The sequence below is a fragment of the Haplochromis burtoni genome, unplaced genomic scaffold (assembly GCF_018398535.1).
Source record: "Haplochromis burtoni strain Fernald_Lab_line unplaced genomic scaffold, NCSU_Asbu1 Contig_20, whole genome shotgun sequence".
NCBI lineage: Eukaryota > Metazoa > Chordata > Actinopteri > Cichliformes > Cichlidae > Haplochromis > Haplochromis burtoni.
This window is the reverse complement of record NW_024582381.1, coordinates 3,719,707-3,733,947: the sequence shown is the minus strand read 5'-3', so window position 1 is coordinate 3,733,947 and position 14,241 is coordinate 3,719,707. Positions and strand designations below refer to the sequence as shown.

Sequence of the window (14,241 nt, the reverse complement as noted above, 5' to 3'; positions counted from 1 at the left end):
ATGCTCAAATGTGCAAAACAGATTTGATTAAAATATATTATAAAGAACTTCCAGTATCAGAGTTTAGACTTTCTCGATAGACACTCTCATTGTAATAATTAAAGCAAAAGTACCGAAGTGATCATGGGTGCCTAATAAGTAAATGTTAATGTGCTGTATACATAAACTGGAAGAGTTTCTTCAGTGATTGCACAATTTAAGTATCTCGTGTTGCTGGGAGAAGCACCCCACTCCCACAAAATTCACATTTCCAAAGGCAACATTGCTTGATTGCAATGTAAATCTCAAGTCTGCTGATTTATTTTGATGGCAGACAATTCTTTAGACTAACAATGAAGCTGCTAAAAGGTTTTAATCAGCACTCCGGAAAAATAATCACTTCTTAAAATTAACCACAGTTGGTAGCCAGTGATTTTTATTTTCCAATAATTTCCCGTCTCATGTTGAAGTAACAGTTCACGTTTGTCAAGGATGCCCTTGAGGAACAGAATATGTGTTATCTATAAACTCTTTTTTTTATTATTTAATTTTTTACATCATATTAAATCCAACTACATACATTACATTAGTGTCTGCGGTAATTTTACAGTTCGGTAAATTTAATAAGTAAAAACAATATAAAACCTCTGGCATGACGGAACCTTTCAAGGTGAATCAACATGCATGATTAGCCTCTCTCTAATGTTGCTGACACTCAATGTTGCATAAAGGCTCGAGGACAAATATATATATATTTTAAAAAAAAAAATCTATCTTTCAAAACTATGAAATGAATCTTCCATATATTCATTTCTGACATCTTATATACAGTAACTCAGAAACAGAGCCAGCAGTTGGGCAGCAGCATCCTTCATCAGTGACAATAAGTGGACAGAAGCGTGAGGAAGATTAACTAGAGAATAATTTGGTTTTTGAAGCCGCGGTTCAGGTCTTTATGTGGGAGGACAATTGAGTTCAGTATAATCACCTCAGAGGGGATCGTCACGTTACAACCTGAGGAGACAAAGCAAGGCAGTATTAAGTCTCCGCAAAGGACAAAGACAGTTTATTGCTGTGCTGACTCTCACATCACTCCCTAACATCATTTGTGTAGCTCTTTTTAGCCACAGTTTACTGAAATGTAAAAACAAGTGTGACAATTAGAGAATTTTAATTTGCATACCACCTCATTCAAAGTGCCTTACCTGTGATTTACAAGCTTATTCACAAATATCTTAAATAACTATTCAAATACATGCAGGAACTGGGCCTTAGGTATTGCTTTCTTTCCAATAACTTCATTTTTCAGAACAATATACCGAACACAATATTTGAACAGATATATAATTTCAAGTCGGAGCAGGCTTACCTAGAATTGTAATTGAGGGGGTGAGTTTTCCTTCTCTGAAGAGTGTCTCGCTGTCGATCTTTGCATAGGGATCATTTGGATTTGGGTCACTTGGGGTTCCCTCTACTCTTGCCCACTTGCCAATGGTACTATCCCATCCCACAATGCTGTTCAAAACACAGCAGTGATCCTTGTGGAAGAGGGGGAAAGGAAGTTAGTGAAAAATCGGGAAGCCTTCAGCAGGTAATTGTTGTGTTTCAAGTCTCCACATCTGCTTTAATACAGGTGTTCCAAATTCTGGGGGAGACGGGGGGATATGAGGTCACGTATTCCAAGGATACCTGACCATAGTGTGTAACAATCAATTCAGTGATTCTATTGGCTCTCAGAGATAATATAGATAAGAATAGAGGGTGGAATATGCTCTTTTTCTTTTCCTATGTGATCCCCATCTTACACTTGATTATTTTGCAGAACCCTTGGCTATAGGTCATTAGTCCCTGGAAGCCCTGAAACTCCACTTTAAGCATCACTCCTCCATTAGAGATTGTTCAAACATGAAGAGAGGAAAAAAGCAGTGAGTATTACAACAGGTAGTGATGATTTGTAAGTATTGCTTAAATTACAAATTGTTCTTCTAGGCAATGCACAATGAAAACCAATAAGTCACCAGCAGTATAAATTCATTTTAAAAGACTGCCAGTCATCGCTGGAGGTGTGGGATTCAATTATTCCGGCCTCAAAATCGTTAAAAATGACATCTTTGTGTGAGGTGCATGCGACGATATTTCTAGTGTGACAGATGAGTAAAGATAAATTTCAGAGAGGTCACAGCTGAAGTGTGGATAAAATGTAAAGCTGATCACTTCAGATAAATTCACCTCCATGTCAATTAGTTTGATGTTTAGTATAATGCCAAGCAAGACATGTCTGATGAAGTGAAGCAAGTTGAGCAGGGAATTGGAAATTACATTGCTCAACTTTAAAGGAACACTTTTAAATCAGAGTATCAAGTCAGTTAAACTTCTGGAATATTGATCTGGTCAGTTAAGTAGCAGAGAGGGTTGTTAATCAGTTTCAGGTGCTTTCGTCTTAATGAAATTAACAACAGGTGCACTAGAAAAGAAGCAGTGATGAAACAACATCCTTACTTCCTATTTTTTCACTGTAGTTTTGTATTCAGGTAGGGTCAGTGTCACCACTGGTAGCATGAGGCGATACCTGGACCCTACAGGGGCTGCATAGGTAGTCCAACTCCCCCAGGAAGTCACATGAAGACATGCAATTACTAAAAGGTTTGCTTTGTCTATGAGCAGGGCCTCAAGAGCATGGAGGAGATAGACAGTTACTCTAGGAGAGCTGAACAGGGTCGTAGAAGCTTCCTAATCCATCAGCAGCACCGGCATCTGCTCCTTTGTGCAAAGAGGAGAAGGTGCACAACAATGCATGGCCTCATGTGGCAGTTTGTGTGCAGGCAGTTCCTAAAGAATGAAGGAGGTCATACCACCGACTGGCCCCCATGATCGCCCAACCTAAATCCAATCATGTTTCGGTCCATTCGATGCCGCATTGCACCTCAGACTGTCCCGGAGCTCAGTGACGCTGAGGTCCAAATGTGGGAGGATAGCCCCCTGGACACCATCTGCCTCATCATCAGGAGCATGCGCCCATATTGCCAGACATGCATACAAGCACGCAGGGGCCACATAAACTACTGAGTACCATTTTGAGTTGCAATTAAATTTAGGCAAAATAGACTGTCACGTCATTTTTTCCACTTCTGACTTTCAGGTGTCTTTGAATACAACCCTCTGTAAGTTGATCACTTTCATTTCCAACCTGTCATCCTTTCATTCCTAACATGTTACCCAGTCCATATCAGTATCGATATCACGCATGATTTTTTTCTAACAGTGTACTTTATATTCAGAGGCAGTCACCTGTAAATTTGCACCATGGAGGATGATAGATTCTCGAACTCTGACACCAGCGCCGATAGTCACTCCAGTGCCGATGGAAACGTTGGGACCCAACTGCAAAGAGAAAATAAATTACTGCGTGAGATAATATCTGTACCATTTCAACTAGTAACACCAAATTAACTTATCAGACCATCTAAAAGCACATCCTTCTCTTTTTTAGAGTTAAATGCAGTACAAAATTTTTAATATGAGGCTCTGCTGTTAACAGGACATGCCATTTCTATTTAAAGCATATAAGGAAAACCCTTACCACAGCTGTGGGATCAATATTAGCTGTAGGATGAATATAGACATTACCTGGAGAAAGGAAAAGAAAGCAAGTCTAAATAGATTTGTTTGTGTTATTATGAGGAAGGAAAAAAAAGATACAGGAAGTTAATAAATTGTACCAGTTATTTTGGGGCCTCCCTCCTTATTTGACGCCAGTCTTTCAGGATGAGTTGTGTGATACTGGTTGAGGTACAATCGACTGGCATAAATTGCAGACCTGAGGGGGGAAAAAAGTCAAAGAAATAAAATAAATAAATGAGTATAAATCAAGAGTCTCTTCATTTAAGGTGGTAATTTACATTTTTGTACAGCTTATAGCATAATCACACTGCACAAAGACTTCCTTGGTGAGTCTACATGGACTGTATAAACAACTATAAAAACTCACTCTCTGTGTCAAAGAAATAAGTTGTACTTCAACAAGGTTTGGAGCCGATATGCATGCAAGTCCAGTGTCTCCCATATTCTTTGACATTCAGGGTTGCAGTATCAAATTTATGCTCTCTTGAATGCGACACCATTTATGACACATTCACTCACCCTGCAGATTTAATCTGGCTCCAGAAGCTGAGGGTTTTATATACGTAGAGTTTTCCCTGTCCTGCCAGGGCAGTGAAAATGTCCTGCTCCAGCCTGATGGCCTCAGCTCGGTGCCAGCCGTTGGTTGGCTCCTCTCTGCCAGAAATAGATCATCAGTCGCACAGAGTTACAAATCCCATTTTTTAAAATATTGTGCACAAAGCTTGAGGCTGGAATTAAATTCAAGACAGAATCGGCATAAACTACCCTCAACTGAACGAAACTTTATTTTTCGAGTGTCAGCTGAAACCGTATATTTTCTGAATTTTGGAAAAAATGAGGTGACAAGTTTTCCAGAATTCATAACCTAAAGCTGTGGCCAAGCCTTGCCTGCTCACCAAGACGAAAACTGATGACCTGCATGCCAATGTTGCAGCGCAGACCAAGCACACCTATTTATAACCAGAGTTGGTCGTTAATGATCAGGTTCAGCTTTCTCTCCAAACATCAAATAAACAATTCACATATACAAAATGTGAAGCTTTATCACGTTCCTTTTTCTTGCCAAAGGTGAATAAAGAAATGAGAATTACATCCCGTTTTCCCCTTTCACTCCTCCTGTTCTTGAGTAGCTATTGAGATTCTTCAAATATTTAGTTGTGTACAAAAAAAACCAAAGAAAAAAACAACAACAACCCAGCGGTTCCCATTACCTCTAAAGTCTCTTAAGAAAACATGAATTTATTGCCCTACTATCCAGCCTGCAGAGTCAAATGAGAACACAGAGTTAAAATGCATCACTGTTATCTTTGATGGTGTCAGTGCTGGGCTGAAACCAAAGCTGATTACCTAGTTGTGATCCAAAACTTAAGTAGAAGAGACTATGTGTTCCATACTAATCAGGGTCTCTGGCATAGTGTATTGTGAGAGCCCTGAGATGAAACAGAGTGTTAAATATTGATGAAAAGAATATTTTAAAGGATTGCACCCATAATCGAAGTTTTACCAAGAAGGAGGGGGTGTGGTTAGAGGCGAAGCGGTCCCCAAGAGACTGCAGTAAAAGCCTTCTTATTTCTATCAAGTATCTCTGATGTGTTCAACAATTTTGCTGATTCAGTGCCCAGCTTGATTTAAGTGCTATTGATGTTAGCAGGTGAATTATGCAAAGCGCGGTTTGACCTGTTGTAATATATTTCAAGTGTCCTTGGTGTGGTATTTGTTAGGTCAGCTACTGTACAGTGAAAACAAACTGAAAAAGTATCAAAGATTGTATTTAAAAAAAACCAAACATATATTGATCCCATGTTTTATTGTAGCTTCTGTGAAATAGCAGGGTACACTCAGTCCACATGCATATTATTATATTATAAAAAGCAAGTCTTCTAGTGAAGCGATGAGCAAAGCGAGACATCTGTATCCGTTTGACATGAAGCTTCACTATCTCGATTATAGTTTTTTTCTAGCTTATTCAGCAGAAACTATGGAGACAACTAAATGTGTTGAGCCTCTTTAGAAAAAAACAAAAAACAAAACGATCATTTCAAAATGCAGTTCCTCAGAAGAGCAGGTTACAATAGCGTAGAGGTTTCTTTAAACCTACGCATATGGATGTGAATTGCATTTTGTCTATACTCTATAAATTTGCAACTACTCCTGGAAAAGGTAAGAGGACTGAATAACCATTCTTATTAAATATGAACATTATCCTCCATTACAGATGCTTTATGTAGTGCTCTACACTAGAGGGGTTAGCGATGTTTCATAAAAGCAGGCAATGGTACCTCCTGATCTGAGGCTAGTTAAGCCTCTTTAATCTCTAGGACATACTGAAGTCAGCAGCAGCAAAATCTTGGCTCCTGTTAATCTTGCTCTTGCCAAGAGCTTCAGTTTACTGTGTTTACTGGTTCATTCACTGCCTGCTAGTCCTTCAACATGACTGACTAGAGGTCAAAGACAGTAGGGAAAAATATGGGCAGAACAGAAGCTAGATGAATTTACTATCCTATCTAGAGGCGAAATGTGGTATTACACAGGCCAGACTAAAAGCCTATTTATACCTGCCCTTGTCACCATCCTGAAAAGCGATATCACAACTGCCGGCCTGAGTCATTTCAGTTTTTTGTGCCCCTTTTGACTTTTTGTAACTCTGGCACAGTTGGATTGAAGACACCAGTGTTCGATCAGTGATGTATCAGTATAGATCAGGTGCTCAGGGATTCCCAGATTATACAAGGGGAGATGCTGCAAAAGGAGATAAGACTTTATGAAGAAAACTTTGTGTTGCTTTTTTTTCTGGTTTCAATTTTTTCTACTCTTATAGCAGTGCTGATGCAGAGGTTTTATCTGAGTGGTGACACGCATATTTCAGCAGAAGAATGCAGCAAGTCTGGCATGCGCTCAGTGTCAGTATAAAGGCTCGTTTATACTCCGCTGCAGACACCGACATGGACAGCAGGAGATCTGACAGCTGAGTAGTAATTCCTGTTATACCTCTTTGAAGCCTGCAGCGCATGAGTAGTTAGCGTACTATAATGTAAAATCTCCGTGGATGACTTGGCATGGTTGTGAACAACATGCAGACACACAGAAGGTCGCACAGACCCATCGTACTCACTGTCTAATGACAAAATCTGCACTACTCTGACCTGAGCATGCCCTAGCAGACTTGCAGAAGTGGAAAGTATAATCAATTATACTCAAGGTGGGAATGACGCTGTGGTGACGTTACAGTTGTCATGTGACAAAACGACTGCAACAACGATAAGCAAACAATAAGCTGGTTGGCATTCTAACATTACTAGATATCTTTTAAATACAATGCAGAGACATCTTTGACATAACATTATAGCTGTTGATAAGTTTAGTTAATTTTCAACATCTTGAGCTGTTTCACAAAGCATAATCTTATTTATTTCTTAAAATAGTCCAGCTAGGACGTCATTAGTAAAACCTGGGTACACCAACAGAACAATGGTAAACTGAGTTTAAATTATGGCTTGTGTACAGACTGAAAAGTACTAAGTGACATTTTTCCACCTAGAAATCCAAAGAGCTGTTTTACCAGTTTCCAGTCTTTGTGTTAAGCTAAACAAAACTGAACTGAATGTAAACAGTGCTCAAAATGTCAGACCATGAAATCTAAGAAACAAAAAAATATTGTTTCCATGTCACTGTGCACAGAAAAGTGATACAAGTAGCATTCACAAGGAATTCTCACCCCATACACTAAGTGCTCTAAAACCACACCATGCAACCTAATCATACCCACTTACCCATCATAGGGATATCTGATGATTGTATGAAGAGACAGAAAACATGGCAGGGAGGAGAAAGGAAGGAAAAAAGACAAATGAAGAGAAACAAAGAAATGGAGTAAATGGTATTCACACACATTCCCACGCACATACCAACAAGTGGGACAGCTACAACTCACAGTAACATGTCCTGCTGGTTTTTCTGGAAGACTGCGCCAATATGTTGGAAGATGTCTGGGTTAAAGAGGTATATACCACAGTTGATGATGTCACTCACAAATGTGCTTGGCTTTTCCACATAATGCAAGACCTACATATCAAAAAAGAAAGATTAATCATAATTTTAAGTTTCAGCAGTACAGAGTAACTGTCTAGGAAGACCAAATGGTTAAATACCTCGTTCGATTCTTCGTTTTCCACAATACAGCCATAATTCATGGATTGCTTTCTGTTTGCCTAATTAGAGAAAATGTCAATATAATTTAGCATAATCTCAAATTCTATAAAGAGAAAAGATCTAATATAACCATTTTAATTGTAGTCAAAAAGTCAAAGAAAAACCAACCAAGTAAATCTAGTTTTACTTTCACAACAGTTCACGTTCCAGAAACTAATTATAACATTTTACCGTTGTCCCAAGGATAACAAAGCTGTTTGGTTCTCCGTGTTCTTTCTGAAAGCTGAGCATCTCTGTAAGAGGAAATGCTGAACAAACATCAGCATTCAGTACAAAGAAAGCCTCTGGACTGCCAGAGACAATCTGATCTCTGAAGTGATAGATGCCCCCTCCAGTGCCCAGGGCTGCATACTCCTGCAAGTACCTGTGGTGAGGAGTTAAGAAGAGTGAAATATCTACAGGTATTTAGCAATGGGCGTGCACAGTAGCAAGTAAAGCATTACATTTGCCACAAAAAAGAATAACTAAAGACAAACAGAATCAAAATGGTGTTCTGGTTTGTGTCGTATACAAAATGTATTTCTAAATCTTGACACTGAACCATCACATCCTCCTAATTCTCACAAGCTCGTGTCGCTGCTATCGATATACCCAGGAAATGTAAACATTTTTCTATAAAAAAGCAAAGCCAACAGCTCCACTGTTTACCTGATTGAAATTTTGAACTCCTGCTGTGCATTTAACAGAAATCTATTCAGTTCTTCATTTGGCTGATAAAAACCAATGAGCAAAATCTCCTTCATGTTTGGAACCTATATATAAAAAAAGAAAACAAAAAGGATCAGCATTAGAGTGATTGTGGGTGCTGTCTGTCACAAAACACAGGCCAAGAAATTCCCAACACCAACTACTAATGAGGCGACAGTTGCTTTAGTATTTTAAGAATTACTAAGCTCTTACAAAAAAGAAAAAAAACAAACAAGAGCCAACATTTCAAAACTAGTGACAATCCGATACTTTAAAATGAAACTTACCTTGGCACATGCTTCAATGTGGTGCTGAAGCATGGGAACACCAGCTACTGGAAACAGGGGTTTGGGCACTTCAAATGACAGTGGCCTGAATCTTGTGCCTGAAAAACAGTGTTTGAATATTTTAAGAAAAATAATAATAACAACTTTATTTGTATAGCACTTTTCAAAACAAAGGATTACATGTGCGTAACAGTTCAAATTAAACTCACACATAGCAGATAGATATACAAGTTAACATTAAGACAAACAGACACAATCAACCACATGATTAGACATTCATTCAAACATACACACAATTTTACTATAGTTGAAAATAAAGAGGAAAAGATTAAGGGAAAGGTAACCTTTAAAAATTAGTTTTTAGCTAATTTTAGAGTCATAGAGTCAGCAAACCTGATTGACTGAGGAAGGCAGTTGCACAGTTTAGGCAAAACAACCTCAAAAGCACAGTCACCTCTAGTTTTAAAGTCAGAGTGGCGGACAGGTTTTCTAACTCCGACTGAATAGCAGGTTTCATTTTTGTACCAGTTCTGAGGTGAATTAAAAAGACAAACAAGTGTCTTTTGAGATGCAAGCATTCACTGAGGTAGGAGGGGCTCTTGAGGTTGTTGGGCTTGACAGAAAAGTACAATTATGTGTCATCTGCATAAAAAATGATAGGAGAATCCATTTAAACTATTAAGCAGAAGCACATGTAACATATAGAAAGAAAACAGAAATTGTCCAAGAACAGAGCCCTGAGGGGTTCAGAGGTGGACATACATTGACTAATATGAATTCTGAGGTATATGTTCAATAAGTATGAAGAAAACCATTTGAAAGCAGTACCAGTGATGCCAGCCTGTTTTGTAGTCTATTAATAAGAGTAGCACGAACAAAGGCTGCAGATAAGTCAAGCAAGACTAAAATAGAATGTTCACCCTTCTCTTAGTGCATAAGAATGCCATTGGCAATCTCCAATAAAGCTGTTTCAGAGCTGTGGTTTTGTTGGTAACCCGACTGGAATTTATTTAACTTATTTTAAGATGTTCTTCCTTCAACAATCTAAAGACACTAACGAGCAAGAACTTCCTCAAGGCTTTTAGAAATAAACAGGAGTTTGGAAATTGGCTTGTAATTATGTAAAACAGTGGGATCTAAGGATATTTTTTCAGCAGCGGAAAGACACTTGCTGTTTTAATGCTCAGGGTCTCACTTGTGTCATCACTATATAACAAGGAGTTTACGCACGAGAAGATCTGCATTTACTAATCTGCCTACAGTTCTGAGTGCTTGGGTTGGTAGTCTATTCTTTACATCACTTTCACCTTCACCATGCTCTCACACTCAATTCTGTCATCATCACTGTTCTTGCCTGCCTTCTGCGAGCTTCTGTTCTGTGTGCTTTACATATCAGTCCTCTTCTATAATTTTGTCTTTCAATCTTTCATGATTTATTTTTTTTATGTATTATTTTATTTATTTTATTATTTGTTTTGGGCTGTTCCTCCAAAGCATGCCATCTTCTGTTTGAAAATGGAAAAATCTGAGCAAATCATATCACGAGGGCTCAGTCGTTAAAAAGATAAGAATACAAAGCAGACACAGTAAAGGGTACTGTATGTATGTAGCTGGTTTCTCCGAAGATAAAATAAAATAAAAGACAGACGATCTTGCCGAGCTATAGAGCCTTTCATTACACACCCATTAACTTTATTATTAAACTTTACTTAAAAAAAAATAAAAAATAGAATAAGTAATCTAAAATACTTTTCTATAAATAACTGTCACGCTTGCTGAGAGGGAATGACATTAATGCATCAGTAGTGGAAGGCAAGCTAAAGTTTTGAGGGGTTTTCCAAAAATAAAAATCTGTGCTCAGGTTGGACTATAGTTTACAAGACGTGGTGATAAAATATTAGGGTATAAAAGCTATATGGGTAAGATTTTACTTCTTGTTCGTGGGACACGTTGTGACACGTCAGTGATAAAAACAACTTCAGCCAGCCTGTTAGCATTAGCAGCCTAGCCTTTCTTTAAACACACGTTAATGACTTTGAAAACACGCCAAGGAAAAGAGTTACCTTTCTGGGGGCCTCCGATTAAAATGACCGACTTCAACATCTTGACAGAAACGCTGCTTGGTGACATGCAAGACCTGGCTGGAAACTATCTGCAGCAGTAAGCAACAGCTGTGAGAGCATTTCCGCACTCACTTCCTGATTGTGACGTTAACGAGATTATCGTGAAATCACGGACCAGAGTGTTCGGAGTGAAACGGAGTCGAGCGCCTGAAAGCTTTGGACTACAAATGCTCTTTTTGAAATCACCAGAATATGCCTTTGTGTACGTGCGACAATATTTCAAGATTATGTTTAACTGCAACAATTATGATGTTATTAATTTATAGTATGCTAAATATTATAAATACTAAAAATATATCAATTATAATATCACTGCAAACTCTTATATAAATTATATCCAGGCTCAGTAAACCTTGTGTACCTTATGTGTCTCCTATACATCAAACTAAACATCTGAACTTTTTTTTTTCTTAAAACTCATTCTTTGTGCTTTAATATTGTTGCATTATGTTTGTTTGTATATTTATTTTATGTAGCATACTTCTTCTAGGTGCTTCCTTTAGAGGTCGTCACAGTGGATCTTCCCCCATCTCACTTTATCTCGAGCATTCAGTTTTATCACACCAAATCTCTGCATGTCCTTCAGTACATCCATGAACCTTTTCTATGGTCTCCCTTTTTTCCTCCTGCCTGGCAGCACAATTTAAAACACTCATTGTCCAATATATATCCCCTGTCCCTCCTCTACCCATGTCCAAACCACTTCAGTCTTGTGTCTCTTAACTTTGTCTCCAGACCACTCAGCCCAAGCTGTCTCTCTGATGTGTTCATGTCTAATGTATTTCATTGTGGTCACTCCCAGTGAAAACATTGCATCTGTAAGTGTTCCACCTTCAGTTCCACCTCTTGTCAAGCCAAACATGATAACATTTTTTAATTTTTTTATATATACACCTAAGTGCTTTCGATCTAACTTTCACATTCCAACTTGGTATTCAGTATCTTGCCCATGGATACTTTGGCATGCAGACTGGATCAGCCACCCTTCAAGCAGCCACCCTTTGATCAAGTCATTGAACTACCAACCTCCTGATTAGTAGATAACATGTTCTACGTCCTGAGCTAAACCCCATACCACATTATACAAAATGTAGTCTTGAAAGACTTTGCAACTGTGTTGTGAAAACATTCTAAATGACCTTTTTTTTAGTGAGAAAATAAGAGTATGAAGACCTGGGTCTGACATATCTTTGATTACTGTAGTAGACAGCCCAAGCATATCTAGACTAGACTAGACTACCACAATATTAACTGATTATACTTAATCCTAAACCTGTAATGTGCCACAGTTTGCCATTTCTCACTTGCACTGTATTATAGCGCTTATTTTAGTTCTAATAAATCCAGTTCTACCTTTGTAAAAAACAAACAAACAAAAACAAACAGGGTATAAAATCTGATTATTACAAAAAACAGGATTGTAATCCTACAGCTTGCTGTAATATATTCTTACTGTTCATCTATTCCTTTTTTAGAACATCTCTTGCATCCACACAAAGTAGGTTATTCCCTTATTTCAGCTCAGGGAAGTTCTAGCAGTGGGGAAAATATCTCAGCTGTCAGTTTTGAATGCTTGCAAAGACAACACTTACACAGCTCTAATAGAAGAGTTTACTTTCATACTTACTCATTAAAACATAACCTGAAGTAAAACAGTCTCCCATGTGGTAGTATTCATAACTCAAACATATGCAAATAAGGTGCGAGTCTGCATCAAACAAACAGAATAACATTTTAGTCAACAATCACCAAGGGACAAGGTGCTCTGGTACAGGCTTTTCTGGAGGAGCAACACAGAAATCTGAAGCGCTTTCAAACCCCCTCAAAACTTTAAAGATTTATTTCTTTTTCATTTTGGCCCTCTGCACTTAGACAGAAACTGTGTTATACTTCCTTTGTATAAAAAAAAGACACAAAGAAGGAAAACAAAATGTGCAAAAGAGGACTGTTTTCTCCACTGTATTGTCACACATTTTATGCTATCAAATGTTCTTATAAAATCCTAATCTAGTTAAATCCCTTATGAAATTTCACGTTTAAATTCCAGCAAGATTAGATCATAAAAACTGTACGTCAAAGTTTCTTTTTAGCTCAGCTGCTGTAACACGTCTGGTTTTGCAGACATTTTTTAAATAAGTCCGAATTAACATCAGTTTTAGGCTAATTTGTTTTTACAAACAACATGAGCATGCATTGCAAAGGTGCTTTGCAATCCTTGCAATGATTAATGTCTTAGGCCCGATTCACTATTTAAATATGAACTTCAGTGGCATGAAAATACTGAATCTATGGAGAAGAGCTGGCAGAACTGGAAAAAACTCACTTTATCGATGGGCACAGTCATGTGACTTTCCACTCACAGTCGTTGGCAGACTTTAAAATGCCAAAGACTGTGAGGAGTGAGCATGTGACCAGACTGTGGGTGTAGCTGCTAAAGTATTAACATGAAATATCTATGAATATGGGAGTAAAACAATGGGACGATTCCTGCCATGATCATGACCAATAAGGATCATTGCAGTCTAATGGGATACAAGTGGTATGCAACATATAAAGGCAAAGCAATACTTTCAAACTTTCACATCATTTGGCACTTCATGAAGTTCATGAACATGTTAAAGACTGATAAATATGATTTAAATTGATTACTGTTCAAGACATCAGAGGCAAACATATTATGAGACTTGAAGAAGTATGCATGAAGGTTATACTGTGAACATGGACAAGCGCCTATAAAAATGACAAAAAAGTGTCCTTGAGCACAATTTTGGTAAAGACCCATTAGATGATTATTGTGGGTAAGTTTGATTAAATTCTGATCAATACTATAGAAGTAGTAATTATTGTGACTTGTGGAAGGACAGTCCATTGGCAAGATGAGCTAATAGCAGAGCGATGACAGTTTGAATACGAGAGAGACGCGATAAAGTGGAAGCTTAATAAGTTTGGGTCTGTTTTCTGAACAGGAAGCAATCCAAAAAAGCAACAATTTAACAGAAGCTGAGAGTAGTCACATAATGAAAATCATCCGATACAGTTAAAACGAATGAACGAACGAACAAACAAACAAACAAGAAAAGAAAAGATAAATTTTGCATTCCAAAGGTTTTAATTGGTCAAATACACCAAAACAAAAAACAATATTTCTTTTGCCACAGTCACATTATAAATGCAGTCTTAATTCAATCGTCCCTTCAACATGAATTCAGTCATGTCTCACTACAGTTAAGTACCAGTTAGATCCTTCACATATTTTGTAGTTCACATTCAGGGAGTGAACAAATTTAAAATGATAACAAGAAGTTCACAAAAAATTATTTGCTCACAGGCACAAA

General features: G+C 37.8%; 1 protein-coding gene across 2 annotated transcripts; it reads right to left on the bottom strand.

Moving 5' to 3' along the window:
* Nucleotides 1-382: 382 nt before the first annotated feature.
* Nucleotides 383-11,003, bottom strand: gmppaa (GDP-mannose pyrophosphorylase Aa). Of its 2 annotated transcripts, XM_005919324.3 has the most exons (13): nt 10,847-11,003; nt 8,784-8,881; nt 8,458-8,561; nt 7,981-8,173; nt 7,749-7,808; nt 7,532-7,662; nt 7,371-7,385; nt 4,120-4,254; nt 3,699-3,796; nt 3,560-3,606; nt 3,268-3,360; nt 1,349-1,517; nt 383-993 (listed from the first exon to the last, which is right to left on the bottom strand). In XM_005919324.3, exons 1-13 carry the CDS (start codon nt 10,911-10,913, stop codon nt 893-895), a joined length of 1,311 nt encoding a protein of 436 aa, XP_005919386.1. In that variant the 5' UTR covers nt 10,914-11,003; the 3' UTR covers nt 383-892. The 2 variants fall into 2 exon arrangements, with proteins under 2 accessions (XP_005919386.1, XP_005919387.1); XM_005919325.3 differs by lacking the exon at nt 7,371-7,385.
* Between the last annotated feature and the right edge of the window lie 3,238 nt (nt 11,004-14,241).